The sequence below is a fragment of the Lethenteron reissneri genome, chromosome 1 (genome assembly GCF_015708825.2).
Source record: "Lethenteron reissneri isolate LAM-NWPU_2019-01 chromosome 1, ASM1570882v1, whole genome shotgun sequence".
Taxonomy (NCBI): Eukaryota; Metazoa; Chordata; class Hyperoartia; order Petromyzontiformes; family Petromyzontidae; genus Lethenteron; species Lethenteron reissneri.
Window position 1 is genome coordinate 324850 of NC_083779.1, and position 25002 is coordinate 349851.

The window sequence follows — 25002 nt, forward strand, 5'->3', positions numbered from 1 at the left end:
GGAGGAGGAGGGGATGAGGAGGGGGTGGAGGGGGTAGGAGGAGGAGGGGGGAGGAGGAGGAGGGGGGAGGAGGAGGAGGAGGAGGGGGTGGAGGGGGTAGGAGGAGGAGGGGGGAGGAGGAGGAGGGGGGGGAGGAGGGAGGAGGGGGATGAGGAGAGGGGGTGGAGGGGGTAGGAGGAGGAGGGGGGAGGAGGAGGAGGGGGGAGGAGGAGGGGGGAGGAGGGGAGGAGGAGGCGGTAGGAGGGGGAGGAGGAGGCGGTAGGAGGGGGAGGAGGGGAGATGAGGAGGGGGAGAGGAGGAGGGGGGTGGAGGAGGAGGAAGGGAGGGGGGGTGGAGGAGGAGGAGGAGGGGAGGAGGGGGAGGAGGAGGAGGAGGGGGAGAGGAGGCGGTTTCCATAATCGCGGAGGGAGTGCTCCCTGGTGGGAAGGGAGTGGTCGTCTGAACACCACGAGTCTGTGCTCTCTGTGCTCTGTGGTGTGCTCTGCTGCTCTGTGTGTTCTCTGTGCGTGCTCTGGGTGTGCTTCTGCTCTGGGTGCTCTCTGTGCTGGGTGCTCTCTGTGCTGTGTGTGTGTGTGTGCTCTCTGTGTGTTCTCTCTGTGCTCTCTGTGCGCTCTCTGTGTGTGTTCTCTGTGCGCTCTCTGTGTGTTCTCTGTGTGTGCTCTGTGTGTTCTCTGGGTGTTCGCGCGGCGATGCCTTTCGGCAGACATCGCCGCCGTCTCTCTCAGCCTTCTCCTCCCGCTCTCTGCTTCCTCCAGTAACAAGGGCACGACGTACGTGGCGTGCAGGCGGGCAGGCAGGGCAGGCAGGACAAGGCAGGGCAGGCAGGCGTGCAGGCAGACAGGCAGGGCAGGCAGGACAAGGCAGGGCAGGCAGGCGTACAGGCAGGGCAGGCAGGGCAAGGCAGGACAGGCAGGCAGAGATCTCCGGAGGCGATGCACCCCACGCGGACTCTCCTCCTCATCATCGTCGTGGCATCGCTCAGCTCGCCGAGCGCATCCAGCCGAGGTGAGGTGGACGGTGGTGGTGTTAGTGGTGGTGGTGATAGTGGTGGTGATGGTGCTGGTGGTGGTGGTGATGGTGCTGGTGATGGTGCTGGTGGTGGTGATGGTGGTGGGGCTGGTGGTGGTGGGGCTGGTGGTGGTGGTGATGGTGCTGGTCGTGGTGATGGTGGTGGGGCTGGTGGTGGTGGGGCTGGTGCTGGTAGTGGTGATAGTGGTGGTGGTGTGGTGTGGTGCTGGTGGTGCTGGTGCTGGTGGTGCTGGTGCTGGTGGTGCTGGTGGTGGTGGTGCTGGTGGTGGTCACGAGTGTTGGTGCTGGTGGTGGTCACACGAGTGTTGGTGCTGGCGTGTCGGGAGCTGTCTGTTGTTGTTTTCGACTCAGCCTGGGATGAGTACCTGCGGTCGCGGTGTGTAGTGAACATCGCCACTGGGGGAGACAAAGGCGGCCGGGCGTGGTGCTGGCCACCCACCCACCCACCCCTCGCTTGCCCCACGTTGCCGGCCTTTCAATAGGTGCTGCTCGCTCACAGCACTTGCCCCGGCAGTCTGTTACGGGCTACACGGCGGCCCTTTGTGTCGTTCACGGCTAACATCAGTGGCCGAACATCTGAACCAAGTTCCCCCCCCCCACGACTCTCGCCACTCAATCGACTCGGCCGTGAGCTGGAGAGGAGCCCTGTGTGGTGCTGCTGGGGGAGAGACAAAGACGGCCGGGCGTGGTGGCCGCACGCCCCGCCAACGTCAAGCCAACCCCTCGTGTGCCTTGCCCCCATAAGCCCGTGAAGCCGGTACAATGGGCATCTTTGTCTTCTTGCGTGCTGTGTGTGGCCATTGTATTGGGGGTGTGTGTGTGTCGTGGATGCGCTGTTATTAACACGGAGGAGGATTCGTCCGTAATGCAGGTTGTTGTTGTTGTGGTTGTTGTTGTTGTGGTTGTTTATTTGGCGGTGAGGTCGCGCAAGTTTAAATGTGTCGTTGAACCGCCACCACCCGCCACAATTAGCAAGGCGTTCGTCACGTCAAGGGAGCGGTGCCGATTCGTTACAGCGCCACGCCGGTGTGTGTTGGGAGAGCACATCCACCGTGATGTCGTGGTGGTGGTGTGTAACATGTGGCTTGGTGTAGTGGTGTGTAACATGTGGATTGGTGTGTCTTTGTGTAGTGGTGTGTACCATGTGGCTTTGTGTCTTTGTGTAGTGTTGTCTACCATGTGTCTTTGTGCGTCTTTGTGTAGTGTTGTGTAGTGTTGTGTAACATGGTCTTGTGTAGTGGTGTCTACCATGTGTCTTTGTGTGTCTTTGTGTAACATGTGTCTTTGTGTAGTGCTGTGTACCATGTGGCTTTGTGTCTTTGTGTAGTGGTGTCTACCATGTGACTTTGTGTGTCTTTGTGTAACATGTGTCTGTGTGTGTCTTGTGGAGTATTGTGTACTATGTGGCTTTGTGTAGGGGTTAGAGGGTTGCACTACGAACCCGGTGACTCGAGTTCGATTCCCGCTCACGGCACCACCGGTGACAATTATCAGAATCGGTCATTGGGCCTCCCCTAGGTCGACTCAGCCTCAAATGAGTACCTGGTGCGGTGTGTCGTGTACATCAACACTGGGGAGACAAAGCGGTCGGGCGTGGTGCTGGCCACCAACCCCCTCGTGTGCCGTGCCGGCCTTCACAGGTGCCTAAGCTAACAGCACTTGCCCCAACAGTCTAGCAATGCTATACGGGGGATCTTTGTCTTGTATATATATGTACGGCATAGCTTTATGTGTGTGTAGTACCTGTAAGTATGTGTATAGGTGCTCGCTAACAGTACTTGCCCCTACAGTCTGTTAAGGCTATACGGGGGATCTTTGTCTTTGTATAAGTGTAGATTTCAGTCTTGATGTGTTTGTCTTTCCGTATTCACGTGTGTCTTTGTGTGTGTGTCTTTCTGTTTACGAGTGGCTCCTCTTAGCCATAGAAGCAGACCTCGGGGTGCCGTTCCATGTACGTGCAGCACGTGGAACTTCTCTCGCACCGTACGTAGCCAATCGGAGGTGCGGGGAGATTAAAAACAACATCGACGGATTATCGCCGATTATAATAGGGAGTCCAGGAATAGGATGAGTCCAACGTTGTCACTCGCAGCTATGGTCGATCCACTGCTGCATGAAGGCCTCCCGGTGCCAACCGTCACAATCCACCCCCATCCCCACACCCCCTTTGCTGCACGTGAAACGATTTCACCGTCTTGACGAATCTTCAGAGAGCGCGTTCCACCACCTCGCACTGTCAAATGTCCCTCCCCCCCCATCCCTGACTTCTCGACCACTGCCCTGGCGTAGCCTTTTAGGTCAACTCCGTGGCTTGCCCCCCCCCCCCCCCGCCCCCCCCCCCGGAGTTCCATCGTTCACCTACCCCAGTGTGGGTGAGTTTCAAGTTGATAACGTGGAACCACGTGGAGGCCAGGATAACGTCTCGCTTCGCAATCACAAACTAAACGACACTAAACTATTTTTGTTTTTATTTTTACAATGTAGAGGCCCACGGTGCTACGTAGCTCACAACCGACCTGGTTGTCACAAATGATAGCTCAACGAAGTGGGATCATCATCATCGTCATCATCATCATCATCACGTGGGAATGTATAGCTGCCAAATACGGTAAACGCGTGACGTTGATTCTAAATGTGGAGGGAAAGAAATCGGAGGGCCTCGGGGAAAAATCGACGCGACCACGGCGAGAGGAGACACGCAACTCCAAATATACAGCAGCAGCAGGCGTCAGGGTCGGGATCGAAGCCACGACCTCCTGTAGACCAGGCGAGGTAGTTAACATCTCCTCGCCATCGTGATGATAATGAGAGAGAGAGAGAGACACGCAAACTCCAAATATACAGCAGCAGGCATCAGGATCGGGATCGAACCCACGACCTCCTGTACACCAGGCGAGGTAGTTAACACCTCCTAGCCACCGTGATGATGAGAGAGAGACACGCAAACTCCAAATATACAGCAGCAGGCGTCAGGATCGGGACCGAACCCACGCCCTCCTGTAGACCAGGCGAGGTAGCTAACATCTCCTAGCCACCGTGATGATGAGAGAGCGACACGCAAACTCCAAATATACAGCAGCAGGCGTCAGGATTGGGACGGAACCCACGACCTCATTTGCAGTTTGCGTGTCTCTCTTCCCTGTGGTCGTGCGGATTCTTCTCGGGGTGCTCCAGTTTCTTCCTCCACGTGTAGAATCAACGTCACTGGGTTCGAGTATTCGTGTGTTTCCCCTCCACACCTGGAACGGAGACACGGTTGGAGTGCTGTATTTGGCTGCTTCTGTAAATTTCCACATGGTGACGAACCTCTTCGTCGAGCTATGATTTGTGGCCAGGGTCGTTTCTGATAAAAAATAAAAGAGAGCGCTAGAAAATTAGCTCAGTGGGCCATACTTGGCCAAAAATGAAGATAATCGTAGTGAAATGGAATTGCACGCGCACGAGGACTTGCATTGCTTCTTTGCACACCCCTCTGGATTGCAAGCCCAGAGTGGCCCCCCAACCATCACCAATCACGTGCACCAACATCGACACCTTTGATGTTTGCCGGGGCAATTGTGTCAACTCTTAGTCATTCTCTTGACAATCACTCGAGTCCAACCGCCTTAACCAGGTGGGTTTGGGGTGTGTGGGTGTGTGGCGTTAGGCCGGCCTTCACCTGTCGCTGTGTTGCGTTACAGCGCCGGTGACGATTATCTGAACCGGTCCTGGGCCTTTTCCCTAGGTTGGTTCGGCCTCAAATGAGTACCTGGTGTGTAAAAACATCGCCGCTGGGGAGACAAAGGCGGTCGGGCGTGGTAGTGGTGGTGGCCCCTCGTGTACACTGCCGGTCTTCATAGGTGCTACTCGCTGACAGCACTTGCCTCAACAGTCTGTGCAGGCTATACGGGGGACCTTTGTCTTTGTTGCCGAGATGATGGGGTAGCGGTAAGTGTAGTGGTTAGCTGAATTCAGCCAAAATCGTTGACGAATATCTGAACCGGTCCCAGGCCTCTCCTCGGTAGACTCGGCCTTGCATGAATACTGTAGCTGGTGCGGGGTGTAAACATCGCCATTGGGGAGACAAGGCAGCCAGGGGTGGTGCTGGTCACCCACTTCCTCGTGTGGCCGTGCCGGCCTGACCGCCCGCTCCTCGCTAATGGCACTTGCCCCTACACTCTGTGCATTGCTACGCGGGGGATCTCTTCTCGTTTGTGGCACACGTGGCGACACATCGCATGCACTCGCACAAACGGAGGTTTGTCGTTGAGGTGCAGAGTCCAAGTGACTCACAGCACCGCCTATATTGATCCCCAGGTGTGTGGGGGGAGGTCTATGGGGCACGTGCGCGCGCGTGTGTGTGTGTGATGGCGGTAGTGTAGCGGTTAGCGCTACGCTGCGCTATGAACCCAGCGACACGAGTTCGATTCCCGCTCACGGCCAACACCAGTGACGATTATCTGAACCGGTCCCGGGCCTCTCCCCTAGGTCGACTCAGCCTCAAATGAGTACCTGGTGCGGTGTGTAAACATTGCCACTAGGGAGACAAAGGCGGCCGGGCGTGGTGCTGGCCACCCACCCCCTCGTGTGCCGTGCCGGCCTTCATAGGTGCTCGCTAACAGCACTTGCCCCTACAGTCTGTTAAGGCTATACGGGGGATCTTTGTCTTTTGTGAGGACCACATGCTGTGGTGCTGAGGCCGTCTGAAATGCCCTTCCAATATCAGCAAGCTACAGGGAGCTTTTATATCCTCGAGATTGCAAACGCATTTCTTTACAACTGCTTTTGGTCTTTGGTTCGTTGCCCTTCCCCCACACCTGCGATTAGCACGTTTGGTCTATGTATGGTGCGAAAGAAGTTCAACATTTTCAGCCCCGCGTGAGTGGGTGGGACAATTTATCGAGGATACGGTGGTCTGGACGAGGCTGAGTGTGGGGGCCGTCGGCCCCCGGGGTCCCTCCCGCCTGCATCCCCTATTTCGTTTACGTTACCCCACCTCCCTATTACCCGCTACGGTTTCGCCGGCATTCGAACGCGACGCCCCTACTGTTACAGCCTCGCGCCGCGCTCCCACGCTGCGAGCATACGTGCGCACATCATCGTCAATCAAACGCCGTGCTCGCAGTATAGCCCTGTGCGGCACGTTACCAATGCGCATCCGTATTATACACGTAGTGAACGTGCGCGCACACACGCATACAGCTCCACACGCGATACGCACTCTTGCGCCGCTCTGCGCAGCGCTCGCCGCCTGCTGGCCGCTTACGTTATGAGCGCGCACCTGGGGGACGCCGATTACGCACGCACGCCCACCCACACGCCGCTCCGCGCACTCCACACTCAACTCACGTTATACTCGCGCACCTGTATCACACACGGATGTGAACACACGCGACACCCACTCTCGCACCGCTCTGCGCAGCGCTCCCCCGAGGCGAGCCGCAGCACCACAGAATCACTGCGTACCCACGCGCAACCCGCGCGCTCAGCTCCGCGCAGCGCTCACTCACGTGGCGAACCACTGTGCACACAGCGCACCCACACGCTCACACTGCACGACAAGATCACGCGAGACCACGCTTCGCTATTAATGATTTATTATATGCCACCTGCGAATTGATGTTGAATCAGTGAGTCGACGAGGCTGGCCTATTCCACTAAACCTGTACCTATTCCCTATTTATCTGCTATGATTCTAATTCCCCTTCTTACTCACTGTTAAGTGTCCACGGCGGTCCGCTGATCCCGGTGCTCACCGCGCGCCTCGGTGCGTCGCACGGACGTCCGGGTCGCTGGCTGGAGCTGCGTCTGGTCGCCTGGCGCTGGAGTAAGAGAGCGATTTCCCCTCTGCGCTCCTCTATTTATCCTCCCTACCTCCAAAGGGGATGCTGCGCTGAACAATGGGCTCGTGCACCCCAAGCCCGCGCACGGCAGTCCCCAGGCGCTGTTGATATGCTAATCAGTGAGCGACGTTGGCGGCGTACATCCTAATTACTCCCTTACCCTTCCTAACAATGGGGCCTGCGCGCTCAAGCGCAATTATCCCAACCCCCCATGACTATGCGCAACAGCCCCTGTGACCCCGCTATTCATGCTGTCTCGTGCCTCCCCTGCTTGCCCCGTCGACTCGTGGGGGTGTGTGTGGGGGGAAATGCGCCTCAACCGCGGTGGCCGAATGCCCCACGCCGCGACCACACCATATTAAGGCCGGCAGCAGCGCCGCGGTACCACGTAGCACGGGGGAGGTCATCCAATTCCCTGATCGCCGGAAACCGTGAGAATTAATCCCGATAAGGGTCTCTCGGATAAAAACCGGTCGATCAGGTAACCTTCCCTTCCAGCTCTATGGGGGGGGGGGATGCGGGTGGGTGTGTGCTTATGTGGGGCGGGTGATGGGGGGCAGTGCGGTGGGGGAAGCCGGGCGGCTCCCTGGCTCGGCAGAGCGGCCCCGTCGCTGTGGCACCACATGAGCAATGCGGTGGTCTCGTGAGATGCGTGCAAGGCGTGTTGGCTTGGTGAAAAGATGAGGGCCTGGTTTAAAGAGGCCAGGGCCTTGGGGCTGTTCTTGTGCCCTGGGGGGCCCGGACCCTCTGCTCACTCTCATTAAGGACCCTCGTGATGAATTAGCACTCTAATTATTTCACTTGTTTATCCAGGAAAGCCTGAAGGAGTCTAAATACTCGTTTTTTTAGGAGGTGCTGCTGCTGCTGCTACGTGTAATCCCAAATGAGTAATTTGCAGGTAAATGTTTTTGGCATTGGGACGTTTGGCCAGGTTGTTTGTAACTTTTCTTTAGATGGTTTCGGCTGATGGTGGGCAAGCCCGGGCAAAGCTACGTGTCCAGGAGTCGGAGCTATTCCCTGTTCGCCTTGGGGTGCGACAGGGATGTCCTCTGGCCCCACACTATTTAACATATTTTTTTAACACGTAGTTCAACAAGTTTTCTATGGCTGTACCGGAGGAATTTCCATCTGGAACAGCAGATACAATGGGAGGCTGATCTGATCGATGCCTGGGTGCGGTCATGGGTTGGCGCCCTACTGGTCTGCCATGTTACGTATGCCGATGATCTGGTGATTGCTGCTCTCTTTGAGGAGGAGTTGGAGACGCCGCTGCTGAACCTGGAGTGTGCCACTAAAAAATGGGCCTTACCATCAGCCTCACCAAAACAAAGCACATGCCTGGGTATTTCATGTTATCGAATACTCCACCCCCTCAACTCCCTATGAGTGTTGGCAGTTGTGGAGAGAGTTGGGTAGTTCCTGTACCCAGGCAGTGTGTTCATGACCAGTTCTGGTTTGGCAGCAGAGGTCTCACCTCGAATCAGTCGAGCGGAATTTTTTTTCATCGCCTGCGTAACGCCGTGTCGATGCTACTTGGCCTGTCGCTCCACACGAAGCTCCAGGTCTTCTCGGCCACAGTCATGCCCTCAATTCTCTATGCATGCGAAACGTGGACCCCCATTATAGGAACATTTTCACCGGCTTTAAGCAGGCTGGGTTGTACGAGAACCTCACAGATTCTTGAAATATCGCGACAATATCCCATCATAATAGGGTTTTCCCCCTTTTTTCTTGCAAGAAAACTGAAACCTTTTTACAAGGATTCATGTCTGCATTAACCACAATACTTGCAGTCAAAATGCAAACAAAAAACGCACTGATAATATATGCATTGTCCTTGAAACTGATTGGCCCACACCAGAGACAGCTTTCTTTCTTTTCTGAATCCGTGTAAAAAGGTTTCAGTTTTGTTGCCAGAAAAAAGGGGAAAAACCCTATTATTTTATTTTGGTACTGGCAAAGAAGGTCTAATGATGTAAATATCTCATCGGTGAGCTCCTCCGGCAGGCGAGGCTGCATTGGCTGGGCCATGTTGACCGCATGCCCAGCCACTGCAAACGCAACCGCTTCAGTTTCGCCGGATAGAGACGGGGGGCTAAACAGGCGTGGCACGGGCTAAAGGGGAGATGGACTGACGCGGTGATTTGGAGCCGAGTGGACTTGCCGATGACTGCGGAGGAGGCGGCTCGTGAAGGACGCCGCTCCCGGGCCGGTTGGAGGCAGTCGCCCTGCAGCAACCACGACCCTCGCAGGAGCGACGCTCGTCGCAACGACATCAACGAGCGGCGCGCCCGGGGGTGGCTAAAACGACGCGGCGAGTTTGCGCAGCGGGTTGTAGAGGAGAGGGGAGGTGGGGGGCTAAACGGGCATGGCACGGGTAGTGGGGGGGGGGCATAGGGAAAAATGAACCCGAACCCAGCGTCTCCCGAACCACGCCGGGCCGGTTTGGCACGGGGGACCCCGTCGCGACGCGGCTGTGCGGTGTGGCGGGGAAACGTACCGGAGCGAGTCGTTCTGCGCGCAGGAGCGGGGGTTGCCGGCGGCCTGGGCCAGGCCCTGGGCAGCTACATCCGCCGCTACGAGGGCCTCTCCTACGACACAGAGGACGTCCACACGCAGCACGAGCGCGTCCGGCGCGCCGCCCTGGGCCGGCAGACGGCGCAGCTCAGCCTCCGCTTCTCGGCGTACGGACGGTAAGGACGCGCGCACGTCCGCACGCGCGTGCGGGCACGCGTACGGCACGCTCACGGCACGCTCACGGCACGCTCACGGCACGCTGTGGATTTCACACCTGATGATGATTGCTTGTGTTGCAGTCGAAACGTCGTGAGAATTTTTATTGTTTTATATTTTCATTATTTTATTATTTCCCTTCTACGTGACTTTACCGAAAGAACCAAGAATATGAACCGTTCGAGCGTGAACGCCACGAAGATGAACAGTGGTGGTGGAAGGCCCCACAGAGATATTCGTTTATTTTGTTCTGAAGCGAACCTGGCCATCAAATGATAGCTCAGCGAAGCGGGCTTATCATCATCGTCACGTGGAAATTTATAGCGGTAGACAAATGACTCCATACGCGCACGACGTTGATTCTAAACAACAGCAGCAGCAGCAGCATCGGCAACGGTCCCAGACCGCACCAAGACAACAACAACACGTGGTCCCTCAATTAGATTGCACTTGAAAATTGAACGTATCGATGATACACAGCGGTTAAGGGTCAAAGTGACAAATCACATTTGGCTCCCGGTGCGGCTGGACTGGGCTGGGCGCCAACAGTGAAAGAATAAAGTGGTTATAAATAATAAATAAACATTGTTACGGATCTTAACCTGTGCGTACATTTGAAAATAAAACTCAACACACATTTGTCCAAATCTACTGTGGGCTTCAAAAGGAGAGCGTAAATATATAGACGTTTCGGACACTGGACCTTGTTTAGAGCGCGTAATAACGTGGCCCAAAACGTCGACCTGTTCCGTTTTGTTTTCCTTTTAAAGCCACTGTGGTGTTGACACGGAACGTGTTGAATTGTTGTTGTTGTTGTTGTCTGTGCTTGTGCATTGCCAATGCAGCAGCGACATCGCCAAACGGTGCGCACATTTTCAAAATCCACGAACTGCATATCGTGAGTCGCGATCGCGGTTCTCGGCTGAGGTTGCGCGATGATCTGGACCAACGTTGTGTCGTCGAGACCCTCCACCACGCAGCACTGCCCAACAAATTGAATCGCCACTCGCGCTCCGAAGCGTTGTTACTGCGCGCCGATTCATTGCACTTGATGTAAGTCGTCGTTCTGGCTGGCTGACTCGCTCGCCGCAGAGTTGAAGAGCAATTCTAATTCGGCAGTAATGCATCGCCAAGTGAATTACTCACGGAAGTTGATCATCACCGAGTGAATTTCGTTAATTTTAAACTCTATAAAATTTTGAATCATGCCCAGGAACGCATCGCTAAGTGGATTATGTGAAAACAACAACAACAACAACTGTCAGTTGATGAAACAATTTTACAGTTAGATTTCTATAGGGTCATGATGGCCTCATAGCGCTGCCACCATCTTGTACCCACCATGGTCCCACATGGTCCCACATGGTCCCACATGGTCCCACATGGTCCCACTGGTCCCACATGGTCCCACATTGGTCCCTGGTCCCACATGGTCCCACATGGTCCCACATGGTCCCACATGGTCCGTGGTCCCACATGGTCCCACATGGTCCCACATGGTCCCACATGGTCCGTGGTCCCACATGGTCCCACATGGTCCCACATGGTCCGTGGTCCCACAATCCGTGCCGCGACGGTGCAGAGCGGTGGCGCAGCGGTGAGTGCGCTCGTCGCTTACGCAACCCGCCAGGGAGACCCGAGTTCGATCCCCGTTCGTGGCCTCTCCTCCCCTAGGTAGACTCGGCCTCAAATGAATATACGCAGTGCGAAGCGGAGACGAAATTTATGGAAACAATGTTTTATTTCACCAGGAAAGGCCAAAGCGAGCTATGGAGCTCTTTATTAGAAGCTACCGGGCGATCACAAATGATAGCCCGATGGCCACTCATCACCACATGACCACGGGGAGAGAGAGAGACACGCACACTCCAAATGTTCCTTATGGCGGTACCCCGGGATACTCAATAATAATACAAACTGGCCGAGGCAATTAAATATTTTATATCTGGGACAATATTTTTCCCAGGGGTGTAGTTCACTCCGCGACTGGGGTACCACTCAATCCGACATCGGTGCCACTCCGCGATGTCAACACGCAGCGAGGACGACTGCGCCGAAACCCTGAACGCTCGCGGTACGCACCGTGGTGGTGGTGGTGGTGCATCGTGGTGGTGGTGGTGGTGCATCGTGGTGGTGGTGGTGCATCGTGGTGGTGCATGGTGGTGGTGGTGCATCGTAGGGTACAGCTCGAGTCGAGACGAGTCGATTGCCGCATCGCCGACCATCGACAGACTAAGAATGACTGCCGGGGTATCGCCATGAGGTTCAAATATACAGCAGGCGTCAGGGTCGGAATGGAACCCAAGACCTCCTGTGTACCTGCCAAGGTAGTCAACATCTCCGAGCCACCGTGGCAGCGCCAGACAAAGGCGGCCGGGACGTGGCGCTGGCCACCCCCCTCGGTGCGCCGTGGCCGGACCTCCGTAGGCGGCGCTCTCCGTGCTCTGGCGATCCCCTTGACGCTCCGTGCCGCGTCGCTCGCTCCGTGCCGCCCGCAGGGACTTCCACCTGCGGCTGCGGAGAGACGTCTCCCTCTTTGTGGACGACTTCCGGGTGGAGACCAGCGGCGTGGAGGAGACGTACGACACGTCGCACATCTACACGGGCTCGCTGCACGGTGAGACCACGCATCGACACGTCGCGCATCTACACGGGCTCGCTGCACGGTGAGACCACGCATCGACACGTCGCGCATCTACACGGGATTGCTGCACGGTGAGACGGGGGTGGGGGGCGGGGGTGAGCTGGGCCATGTTAGTCTATGGACAATGTTAGTCTATGGGCAACGTAAGTCTATATGAAAGGGTAATCTATGGGCAATGTTAGTCTATGGGCAATGTTAGTCTATGGGCAATGTTAGTCCATGGGCAATGTTAGTCTACGGACCGCACAGTAAAGCCACTGTGGTTTGTGCTCCTTCGACGGAGGTGGGAGGAGGAACGTCAAAACGACACGCGAACTCTCCCTCTGGTGAAGCTCATCTCTGCCCCCCCCCCCCCACGCCCCCCACGCCTCCCCCCCCCCCCCGCACGGTGCCAGGCGAGCCGGGCTCGCGGTGCCACGGCTCGGTGCTGGGCGGGCGCTTCGAGGGCGTCGTGACGACCGCCACGGACGGCACCTTCTACGTGGAGCCGGCGGAGCGCTACCCAGAGACGGGGACCGCCGCCACCACCGCCGCCGCCACCACCGCCGCCGCAGCCGCCACTGCCACCGCACCCTTCCATTCCGTCATCTACCACGAGGACGACATTGGTGAGATGATGATGACAACGATGACGACGATGACGACGATGACGACTATGACAATAACGATGATCTTGACTTAGAGCTTTCGTGACTGCAGGAATTAATATTCTTTGGGTCTTTCAGTAAAGTCACATCGATAGATTCAAAGAAAATTTTTTTTTGGAATTTTTTTGTTATTTTTCTTTGAACCTTTCTACGTGACTTTACCGAAAGACCCAAAGAATATGAATAATAATGATGATGATGACGATGACGACTATGACAATAACGACGATGATGACGACGATAATGATGACGAATTTTCGATTTAAAGCTTTCGTGACTGCAGGGATTCATCTTCTTGGTTCTTTCGGTAAAGTCACGTCTGAATGCTGTCTTTCCGACAGACCTGTTCTTCACCTGAGGACGGCTGCTTGCGTTGTGGCCAAAACGTCATGAGAATTATTTTATTATGTTTCATTTTTATTATTTTATTATTTCCCTTCTACGTGACTTTACCGAAAGAACCAAGAAAATGATGACGATGATGACGACGATGATGACGACGATGATGACGACGATGATGATCAAGGATGATGCGAGAGCCACCGCCGTGGCTGCCTTGCAGCGAGGGCGTAGGATCGCTTCGCTGCTCGTCGCCATCATCGTCCTCGTTATCTTCACCGTCATCAGCGTTCGGGGGGGTTGCTCGTGGTGTCTCTGCCCAGACGACCCCCGCGACCATGGAGGCGGCCGCGGGGAGGGTGGCGGCTGCGCCGATGGCGCCGTCTTCCAACGCATGGCCGCGTTCCAGCGCCGCGCGGGGCACGTGGAAGATGATGACGGAGCACGTGACCAGGTCAGCGCCGTGGCGGGGGGGGCGGCGAGATGCTCACTCGGCTAGAGAATGTTTTTATTTTGCCAGGTCAGGCCCGCTGAGCTACGTAGCTCTTGTTCAGAAGCGACCAAGTGGCTCATCATCATCATCACCACGTGGCAATGTGTGGCAGCCAAATACGCGAGATGATGCCGATTCTAAATGTGGGAGGGAAAAAGCGGAGGACCCGGAGAAAAGTCCACGCGACCACGGTGAGAGAGAGACACGCAGGCTTCAGGGTTGGAATCGAACCCACGGCCTCCTGCATATCAGACGATTGGGTTATCAACTTGCCACCTGGGATACAGGAGGTCATGGGCTCGATCCCGACCCTTGACGCCTGCTGTGCATTTGGAGTTTGCGTGTCTCTCTCTCTCTCGTTGTGGTCACGTGAATTTTTCTTGGGTCCTCCGGATTTTCCCTCCACATTGAGAATTGACGTCACGCATTTCGAGTATTTCGCTGCTACAATGTCCACGTGATAAGCCGCTTCGTTGAGCTATAATTTGTGATGGGCAGGTCCCTTCTGAAGGATAGCTACGTAACTCGGTGGGCCTTAACCTGGTAAATATATATATATTTAAAATATAAGAGTTTTAGTTTATCTCGAATGTGTTTGAGATGAGATGCTGTACCTTGCACACACACAAACAACCCTGAGCCGGTGGTGGACATTCCACATTCCTATGATGGGGTGGAAGTGGTTCTAGAAACTTCCACGGGGGGGGGGGGGGGGGCAGGGGAGGGCAGGGGAGGGCTCATGCCAAAAATGTCAAGCTTTTCATAAGCCGGGCATGAATAAAAACAACTTTCAGTGTAATTAGGGCAGATGTTCCGGATCCATACTTTTGTCACGGACTTACCACAGCGCTGTTGTTGATCTGAAGGGTTTTACTGTGCGCTCACCAGCGTGGTGACGCTTCCATGGTGGGCTGGCCTCATCATCAAGAGTGCGCGATAACAAATGTTCAGACTTGCTGGCTCCCCCGTATAGCCTGAAACAGACTGCTGGGGAAAGTGCTGTTAGCGAGTAACACTTGTGAAGGCCGGAACAGCGCACGAGGGGGTGGGTGGCCAGCACCACGCCCGGCCGCCTTTTACTCTCCAGTGGTGACGTTGGCACACCGCACCAGGTTCTCATTTGAGGCTGAGTGGACCTAGGGGAGGGCCAGGACCAGTTCAGATAATCGTCACTGGTGTTGGCCGTGAGCGGACATCGAACCCAGGGGTGCCGGGTTTGTAGCAAAGTGTGCCAACCGCTGCACCACTCCTCCTTCCACACACTCGGACACACAACAACGACAAAGATCCCACGTATAACCACAACAGACTGTTGGGGCAAGTGCTGTTAGCGAGTGGCACCTATGAAGGCCGGATCGGCACACGAAGGGGGGTGGGTGGCCAGCACCACGCCCAGCCGCGTTTGTCTCCCCAGTGGCGATGTTTACACATTGCATCAGGTACCGCTCCTTCCATATACACACACACGGGCACACACACGCACACACACACACGCGTCCTCACAGCCAAACATCACTCACCACCCTTCCCTTATCAAACTATTTGGTGATGCTGCTGCCGCTTTGGCAGCGGTGCAGGGGCGCAGTTAGCGACAAGAACAACAAGAAAACTCTCAACCGGAATGGGTGTGCGATGTCGGCTGTCGCGGTGCAGAGTGGCGGTGGTGGCGGTGGCGGTGGCGGTGGTGGCGGTGCCGGTGCCGCGGTGCGTGGCACACGCAGCGTCCCGGGGGACAGGAACACGTGCCTCCTCTTCATCCAGGCCGACCACTTCTTCCACAAGTTCTACGGCAGCCGCGAGGCCGTCATCGCACAGGTGAGCGACGCGCGCACCTGGCACCGCACGTGGCACCGCACGCGTTTTACAGCGTGCCTTTTACAGCACGCGTGTCACCGCGCGTGTCACCGTGCCCCATCGGCCAACACCATTGACGATTATATTAACTGAACCGGTCCTGGGCCTCCCCAAGGTCGACTTGGCATCAAATGAGTATGTAAACATCGCCACTCGGGAGACAAAGGCGGCCGGGAGTGGTGCTGGCCACTCACCCCCTCGTGCGCTGTTCCGGCCTTCGTAGGTGCTCGCTAACAGCACTTGCCCCAACGGTCTGTTAAAGGCTACGCGGGTGGACCTTGGTCTCAGTCAGTTTCGCGACACGCGTGTTTCTCCGCATGTTTCTCCACGTGTCTCTCCGCGTGCGTCAGATTGCGAGCCACGTGAAGGCGATCGACAGCATCTACCAGAACACCAACTTCAACGGAATCCGGGGCATCAACTTCATGGTGAAGAGGGTCCGGGTGAGTCGCCGTTCGTCGTGCGCCGGGCCGCTCGCAGAGGCTCCTCGGGGCCCTGGACAGAACAATATTGTTTTTATTTATTTTTTCGTTTCCAGGTAAGGCCCACTGAGCTACGTAGATATTTTTGCGGAAGCGAGCCTGGCCATCGCAAACGCTAGCTCGACGGAACCGGCTCATCGCGTGCAAATGTACAGCGGCGGCAGGCGAAAACAACTAAAGCGTGATGTCGATTCTGGACGTGGAGGGAAAAACCACGGGGAGAGAGACACGCAAACTCCGAATATACGGCAGGTGTCAGGGTCGGGATAGAACTCACGACCTCCTGTTTACCAGGCGAGGTGGTCAACATCTCCTAGCCACCGTGGAATGCCCCCCGCCCGCCCCCCTGCCCCCCCCACCGCCCCTCCACCCTCCTGGCCCACCCCCCTGGCCCCCCTGGCCTCCCTCGCGGCCCCGTTCTACAGCGCCGCGGTCAGAATTCTCGAGCTCGCAACGGGAAGGCGGCCGAGGTTTCAATCCCACTGTAAGCTGCCGACTCATCCCCATCATACCCACTAAGGGGGGTGGATAAACTTGTTCGATGTTATTGTGGACAGTAACACAGTGGGTCACGATGCGCAAGGATCGCGGCCATGATAAGAGCAGCAACAACAAAACAAAACTCCACGAGTCAAGCTCGTGGAGTTTCCCGCACCTGCGATTACCACGGTTGGCTACGTACGGTGCGAAAGAAGTTCAACATACACATACGACACGAACGAATACGTGATAAGGTCGCTTTTGCGGCCGTCTGGAATGCTCTTCCTTCCGCTGTTAAGAAGCCACTTTGAAATCATCATCGAGATTGGAAAACTCATTTCTTTCAAACTCCTTTTTGTGTTAAGTTTGTTGTCCTTCCCCCGCACCCCCGATTAGCACGGTTAGATTCGTACGGTGCAAAAGAAGTTCAACATACACACTGCCCATAGACTCAACACTGCCCATAGACTCAACACTACACCATAGACGCAACACTGCCCATAGACTCAACACTACACCATAGACGCAACACTACACCATAGACTCAACACTGCCCATAGACTCAACACTGCCCATAGACTCAACACTACACCATAGACGCAACACTGCCCATAGACTCAACACTACACCATAGACTCAACACTGCCCATAGATTCAACACTGCACCATAGACCCAACACTGCCCCATAGACTCAACACTGCACCATGGACTCAACACTACACCATAGACGCAACACTGCCCATAGACTCAACACTGCCCATAGACTCAACACTGCCCATAGACTCAACACTCCCCATAGACTCAACACTGCACCATAGACTCAGCACTACCCATAGACTCAGCACTACCCATAGACTCAACACTACCCATAGACTCAACACTGCACCATAGACTCAACACTGCACCATAGACTCAACACTGCCCATAGACTCAACACTGCCCATAGACTCAACACTATCCATAGACTCAACACTGCACCATAGACTCAACACTGCCCATAGACTCAACACTGCACCATAGACTCAGCACTACCCATAAACTCAGCACTACCCATAGACTCAACACTCCCCATAGACTCAGCACTGCACCATAGACTCAACACTGCACCATAGACTCCACACTGCACCATAGACTCAACACTGCCCATAGACTCAACACTGCACCATAGACCCAACACTGCCCCATAGACTCAACACTGCACCATGGACTCAACACTACCCATAGACTCAGCAATGCACCTCCGATTGACTTTGAACGGCGCGAAACAAGTACACGAAGTCCAACGTTGCGTTGCGCCGCCGTTATGACGCCGCGTGCAGATCAACGGCACGGAGGAGGAGCGCGACCCCACCAACCCCTTCCGCTTCGCCAACATCGGCGTGGAGAAGTTCCTGGAGCTCAACTCGGAGCAGAACCACAACGACTACTGCCTCGCCTACGTGTTCACCGACCGCGACTTCGACGACGGCGTGCTCGGCCTCGCGTGGGTCGGAGCCCCCGCCGGTGAGCGCACACGCGGCGGCTGCGGTAGCGTGCGACGCTGCGCGACAGCGCGGTGAAGTTTGCGACTCGTCTTCTTGGTTCTTTCGGTAAAGTCGTCACGTAGAAGGGAAATAATAAAATAATAAAATAAAACATAATAAAATACAATTCTCACGACGTTTCGGCCACAACGCAAGCAGCCGTCCTCAGGTGAAGAACAGGTCTGTCGGGAAGACAGCGTCTGAATGAAACACCCCAGGCTTGGAGCGTATATTTAAGCTGCTGGGTTGGAGGGGGAAGAGCGCCTTGACAAAATAATTTGCATATCAAGAGGGTGGCGGCGGTCGCGTCGGTGAGTGACGACGTCTTTTAAAAACGGCGGCCGCTGCTGTTGCTGCTGTTGCTGCTGCTGCTGCTGTTGCTACTGCTGCTGTTGCTGCTGCTGCTGCTACTACTGCTGCTGCTGCTACTACTGCTGCTGTTGCTGCCGCTGCTGCCGCTGCTACTACTGCTGCTGTTGCTGCTGCTGCTGCTGCCGCTACGTCCCTCGAAACAAAATGAACGCCGAGCCGCTCGCGCGTCCCGAGACCCGGCGTGGAACGGGCAACACCCACCGCCCTGCAGCCCGCAGACGTCATCGGAAAGCGAGAAGGGTTCGTGAGCGCGTGCTCGTCGCCACGCGCGCCCGGGGGTACGAACCCGGCGGTTCGACTCACGTTCGCCGCCAATGCCCCACGACAAATTTCGGGGTCCGCAGGGAGCTCGGGCGGCATCTGCGAAAAGAACAAACTGTACTCGGACGGGAAGAGGAAGTCGCTGAACACGGGCATCATCACGGTGAAGAACTACGGGGCGCACGTGCCCCCCAAGGTGTCGCATATCACCTTCGCCCACGAGATCGGCCACAACTTCGGCTCGCCGGTGAGGGACGACGCACCACGGGGAGACGTGACGCGGGGACACTTGTAGAGACGCGCTTAGAGAGATGCGCGTGGGGAGACGCACCGGGAGACGCACCGGGAGACACACGGGGAGACACACGGGGAGACACACGGGGAGACGTGAGGAGACGTGGGGAGACACAAAGACGTGACGCGGGGACAATTGGAGAGACGCGCGCGGAGAGACACACAGGGAGACACACAGGGAGACACACCGGGAGACGCACAGGGAGACACACAGGGAGACACACAGGGAGACACACAGGGAGACACACAGGGAGACGCACAGGGAGACGCACAGGGAGACGCACAGGGAGACGCACAGGGAGACACACCGGGAGACGCACAGGGAGACGCACAGGGAGACGCACAGGGAGACGCACAGGGAGACGCACAGGGAGACGCACAGGGAGACGCACAGGGAGACGCACAGGGAGACGCACAGGGAGACGCACAGGGAGACGCACAGGGAGACGCACAGGGAGACGCACAGGGAGACGCACAGGGAGACGCACAGGGAGACGCACGCGGGGAGACGCACGCGGGGAGACGCACGCGGGGAGACGCACGCGGGGAGACGCACGCGGGGAGACGCACGCGGGGAGACACGGAGACGCGACATGGAGACGGGACACAGGAACCCTTGGGGAGACACGGCGGGGAAACGCACGGAGAGACGCGTGGGGAGACACACTGATGAATAAATGTCCGGATGATCCTATAATTTAATGGACGGTAATCGTGGCAATGGGCTGGCGTGCGTGCGTGCGCAGCACGACTCGGGCCTGGATTGCACCCCGGGGACGTCGCTGAGCCCCGACGCCAAGGAGCGCGGCAACTTCATCATGTACGCACGCGCCACCTCGGGCGACCGGCCCAACAACAACCGCTTCTCGCCGTGCAGCATGCGCAACATCAGCCTCGTGCTCGCCTCCAAGCGCCACCACTGCTTCGTCGGCAAGTGGCCCGGCGCACTCGTACGTGCGCGTGCGTGTGTGCGAGTGTGCGTGTGTATGCGTGCCAACTGGGTCTGCCCCGTGACCTCCTGCCAGCGGGCGCTCGACACTTCACGTGGCCTCAAGGTGCACATGGCCTGGCACAAGCGTCGTGGTGACGTCACCGCCACTTAGTGGCGAATGGCAGTTGTTGAGTGTGTGCGTGCGTGCGTGTGTGTGAGTGTGTGTGTGTGCGGGGATCGGCGGTGTAGCGGTTAGCGCTACGCTGCGCTACGAACCCGGCGATCTGGGTTCGATTCCCGCTCACGGCCAACACCCAGTGACGATTACCTGATCCGGTCCTGGGCCTCCCCTAGGTCGACTCAGCCTCAAATGAGTACCCGGTGCTGTGTGTGAGCATCGCCACCGGGGAGACAAAGGCGGCCGGGCGTGGTTGCTGGCCACCCACCCCCTTGTGTGCCGTGCCAGCCTCCATAGGTGCTCGCTAACAGCACTTGCCCCAACAGTCTGTTACAGGCTACACGGGGGATCTTTCCCGAGCCAGCTTAGCTGCAGCTTGGCGTGGCTCGGCACGGCATCCACAGCACTCACCCCCCTGTGTGTCCCCCTCCCCCCATGCCAACTCGGGGCTGCAGAGTCTGGGAACCCCATCTGTGGGAACGGCATCGTGGAGGAGGGGGAGGAGTGCGACTGCGGCTACCGGGACCAGTGCCGCGACCAGTGCTGCCACAACGCGGACGAGGAGCAGAGCAAGCGGTGCCGCCTGAGACCCGGCATGCAGTGCAGGTGGTTCACACGTTGGGACCGCCCCCCCCACCCTCGCGCACGTGTGTACATGTGTGTGTACATATGTGTGTGCGTGTGTGTTCGTGTGTGTACGTGTGTGTGCGTGTGTGTGCGTGTGTGTGTTGTCATGTGTGTGTGCGTGCGTGTGTGTGTACATGTGTGTGTGCGTGTGTGTACATGTGTGCGCGCGTGTGTGTCCATGTGTGTGTGTGCGTGTGTGTACGAGCGGAGCGCCGGGTGGCTAAAACACAGCAAGTTGGCACAGTAGGGGGCACAGGTGGTGCATCGGCCACTCATCTCGGTCATCTCAGTCAGTCGACCCGTGGCACCTCCTGGGTCTGTCCCGTGACCTCCTGCCAGCGGGCGACACTTCACGTAGCCTCAAGGTGCACCTGGCCTGGCACAAGGGCTGTGGTGATGTCACCGCCACTTTGTGGCGGTTGTTGTTGTGTGCATGTACACACGTGTGTGTGCATGTACACGCGTGTGTGTGCGTGTACACGCGTGTGTGTGCGTGTACACGCGTGTGTGTGCGTGTACACGCGTGTGTGTGAGTTTACACGTGGGGTAGTAAGCGACCGTGTAATGTTTAAGCGCCACCAGGCGCACGGTCAACATCGGTGACGAATATCCGAACCGCTCTTCGGCCTCTCCCCTAAGCCGACGCCTCTCCTGAGGAGGTCGACTCGGCGCCTCAGGGGCGCCGCGGTGGCTGGGAGATGTTAACTACCTCGCCTGGTGTGCAGGAGGTCGTGAGTTCGATCCCGACCCTGACGCCTGCTGCTGTATATTTGGAGTTTGCGTGTCTCTCTCTCTCTCATCATCATCATGGTGGCTAGGAGATGTTAACTACCTCGCCTGGTACACAGGACGTCGTGGGTTCGATCCCGACCCTGACGCCTGCTGCTGTATATGTGGAGTTTGTGTCTCTCTCTCCGGGTCCTCCCGGTTTTTCCCTCCACATTTATAATCGACGTCATCACGCGTTTAGAGTGTTTGGCTTGCATCGTGTTCCACGTGATGGTGATGATGATGAGCCAACTTCGTTGAGCTATAATTTGTGATGAAAAACAGCTACATAGCTCAGTGGGCCTTACCTGGTAAAATAAAAAAGAATGGTTTAAATGGTATAAATGGTTTATAATAATTTAAATGGTTTCATAGTAAAATCTTTAAAAACGCGTTCCCAGTTTGACATGTGAACGGCAGCACTGGGAATAATCAGAATATCTCTACTGGAGGAATCTGATGAGCTATGAAGCTCTTTCTCACAGATGTCCAGTGAGGGGCACGAGGTCTAGGAAAGGTAAACAAAACCCTAAAAAACAATATTACATGAAACTAAACAAAATTATCTTACCAAGGAAAGCCCACCGAGATATGAATGATAGCTCAACAAAGCGGCCACACCGCTCCCTTCATCGGCGCTTGCTCGCTCCGCAGCACTTGCCCAAACGGCCCGTGCAGGCTTTACACGGTGGGGTTGAACCTTTGTCTTTGTCGCGGCGCTAGCCCCTCCCAGGGCCCGTGCTGCACGCGCCAGTGCCGCTACCGCGGCGCCGCCGAGCCGTGCCGCAACGCGTCGGAGTGCGCCCTGGACGGGCGCTGCGACGGGCGCTCCTCGCCGTGCCCGCCGTCGCCCCCACGCACCGACTTCACCGTGTGCAACGCGGGCACCCAGGTGTGCCTCAAGGGGGTACGTGCCATCGCCGCCACCACCACCACCAGCAGCAGCACCAGCAGCACCACCACCAGCACCGCCACCACCACCAGCACCATCAGCACCAGCAGCATCACCACCAGCACCACCACCAGCAGCACCACCACCAGCACCATCAGCACCACCGCCACCAGCACCACCACCAGCAGCACTACCAGCACCACCAGCACCAGCACCACCACCAGCACCGCCACCAGCACTGCCAGCAGCACCACCAGCACCACCACCAACAGCACCACCAGCACCACCACCAACAGCAGCAACAGCATCGTGAACATCGTCATCACCACCAACGACATCATCACCACTATTGTGTTTTCATCATCGTCATCATCGTCGTCATCACCGCCGGCTCACGTGCCCCCCGCCATGCCCCCCGCCGTGCCCCCCGCCGTGCCCCCCGCCGTGCCCCCCGCCGTGCCCCCCGCCGTGCCCCCCGCCGTGCCCCCCGCAGCTGTGCGAGGGCTCCATCTGCGAGCGCTACGGCTTGGAGGAGTGCGCCTGCGCCAACGCCGACGACCAGGAGCTGTGCCACGTGTGCTGCATGGAGCGGGGTGAGACGCCCTGCAGCCCGCGTCGCCATCGCCCCCTCTACACTGAGGACACCCCTAGAACACACACCCCCACACACACCCACACACACACACATACACCCACACACACACACTCACACCCACACACACCCACACACACACACCAGCCACACACACACACACACACACCCACACACACCCACACACACCCACACACACACCCACACACACACACACCGCCACTCCCCCACACACACCCACACACACACACCCCCACACACACACCCACACACACACACCTCACACATACCCACACACACACACACCCACACACACACCCACACACACACCCACACACACACACACCAGCCACACACACCCACACACCAGCCACACACACCCACACACACACACCCACACACACACACCCACACACCCCCCACACACACCGCCACTCCCCTCCCAAACACCCCCGCACACCCCACACACTCTCCACACATCGCCCCGAGTTCTGGAGTGTAACCTCCTCACAACCTCTCCCCCTCCACGACCCCCCCCACGACCCCCCCACGACCCCCCCACGACCCCCCCACGACCCCCCCCCCCAGGCAACGCCGACTCGTGCTCCAGCACGGGCTCGGACAGCTGGCAGCGCTACTTCTCGGGCCACGTGGTGACGCTGCAGCCGGGCGCCGCCTGCAACGACTTCCGCGGCTACTGCGACGTGTTCTCGCGCTGCCGCCTCGTGGACGCCGACGGGCCCCTGGCGCGCCTCCGCAAGGCCATCTTCGACCCGCAGCTCTACGAGACCATCGCCGAGTGGATCGTCGTGAGTGACCACGACGCCGCCGTGACGCGTCACTCCGGCGCACGACGGCGGCCTGCTCGTATCGAACGACTTCGGGGGGTCTCTGCCGGCCACCGCGAGGCTGACGGCGCTTATTTGCGGTTGACGGAACGGGTATTTATACTGCAGCAGGAGGAATCCGATGAGCCGTGAAGCTCTTCTTCACAGAAGTCGTCCAATAGGGGCACGGGGTCAGAAGACGCTCGCGAACTTGGACACCAGGAACACACGTTCGCTGACCACGTGACCCTCCCCCCACCGTGACCCCCCCCCCCCACCGTGACCCCCCCCCCCCCCCACCGTGACCCTCCCCCCCCCCAGGCGTACTGGTGGGCCGTACTGCTGATGGCGCTGGCGCTGGTGCTGCTCATGGCGGCGTTCATCCGCGTGTGCAGCGTCCACACCCCCACCAGCAACCCCACGCTGCCCCGGCACAAGCCGCTGCCAGGTGCCAGCACCGCACGCACCGCACGCACCGCACGCACCGCACTACAGACACCGCACACACCACATGCACCACACGTACCGCACGCACCACATGCACTACAGACACCACACGCACCACACGTACCGCACACACCACATGTACCACACGCACCGCAGGCACGCACCGCACTTACCGCACACACCACATGTACTACAGACACTACACGCGCGGATTGCACCACATGTACCACCCTGCAACAACAGCCGCCACTACGGCACCTGTGCCAGGCCAGGTGCACTTTAGGGCCACGTGAAGTGTCGAACGCCCGCTGGCAGGAGGTCACGGGACAGACCCAGGTGCAATGTGTTGACCGAGACGACTGGCCCATGCACCGCCTGTGCTCGACACCACACACCACGCGTCACACCCATCGCTACCTCCAAGTTCCTTGTCCCATTCTCCTCCGCCCTGCAAAAGGCAAAGATCCCCCGTGTAGCCTTAGCAGACTGTCGAGTCAAGTGCTGTTAGCGAGCACCGAATGAAGGCTGGCACGGCGCACGAGGGTGGGCGGGGGCCGGCGACGTCTCCCGCACCCCGCTCCAGGTGCCCACTGGAGGCCGAGAGGGGCGGCCCAGGGGCAGACGATTGTCGCCGCCGATGACCCGCCGAGCCGGTGGTGCAGCGCGCTGCCCGCTGCACCACCGCCGCTATCCTAGCCGCCTCTCTGCCCCTGCACATCATCACGCGTCACGCCCCTCGTAACCTCCTCCTCCTCTAACCCGCGGG

At 57.6% G+C, this 25002-nt stretch overlaps 1 protein-coding gene across 1 annotated transcript in view; it reads left to right on the forward strand.

Moving 5' to 3' along the window:
• The first annotated feature begins 543 nt into the window (after positions 1-543).
• Positions 544-25002, forward strand: part of LOC133341406 (disintegrin and metalloproteinase domain-containing protein 10-like) — a 28682-nt gene continuing 4223 nt past the window's right edge. The window contains exons 1-15 of the mRNA XM_061550324.1: positions 544-1005; positions 9376-9544; positions 12083-12201; positions 12624-12836; positions 13538-13668; positions 15361-15522; positions 15912-16004; positions 17844-18027; positions 18764-18927; positions 19721-19904; positions 20539-20689; positions 22202-22385; positions 22864-22963; positions 23551-23771; positions 24111-24237. Of these exons, the coding sequence (XP_061406308.1) occupies positions 933-1005; positions 9376-9544; positions 12083-12201; positions 12624-12836; positions 13538-13668; positions 15361-15522; positions 15912-16004; positions 17844-18027; positions 18764-18927; positions 19721-19904; positions 20539-20689; positions 22202-22385; positions 22864-22963; positions 23551-23771; positions 24111-24237 (2275 nt within the window). The 5' untranslated portion in view covers positions 544-932. The remainder of the gene's footprint in view (positions 1006-9375; positions 9545-12082; positions 12202-12623; positions 12837-13537; positions 13669-15360; positions 15523-15911; positions 16005-17843; positions 18028-18763; positions 18928-19720; positions 19905-20538; positions 20690-22201; positions 22386-22863; positions 22964-23550; positions 23772-24110; positions 24238-25002) is intronic.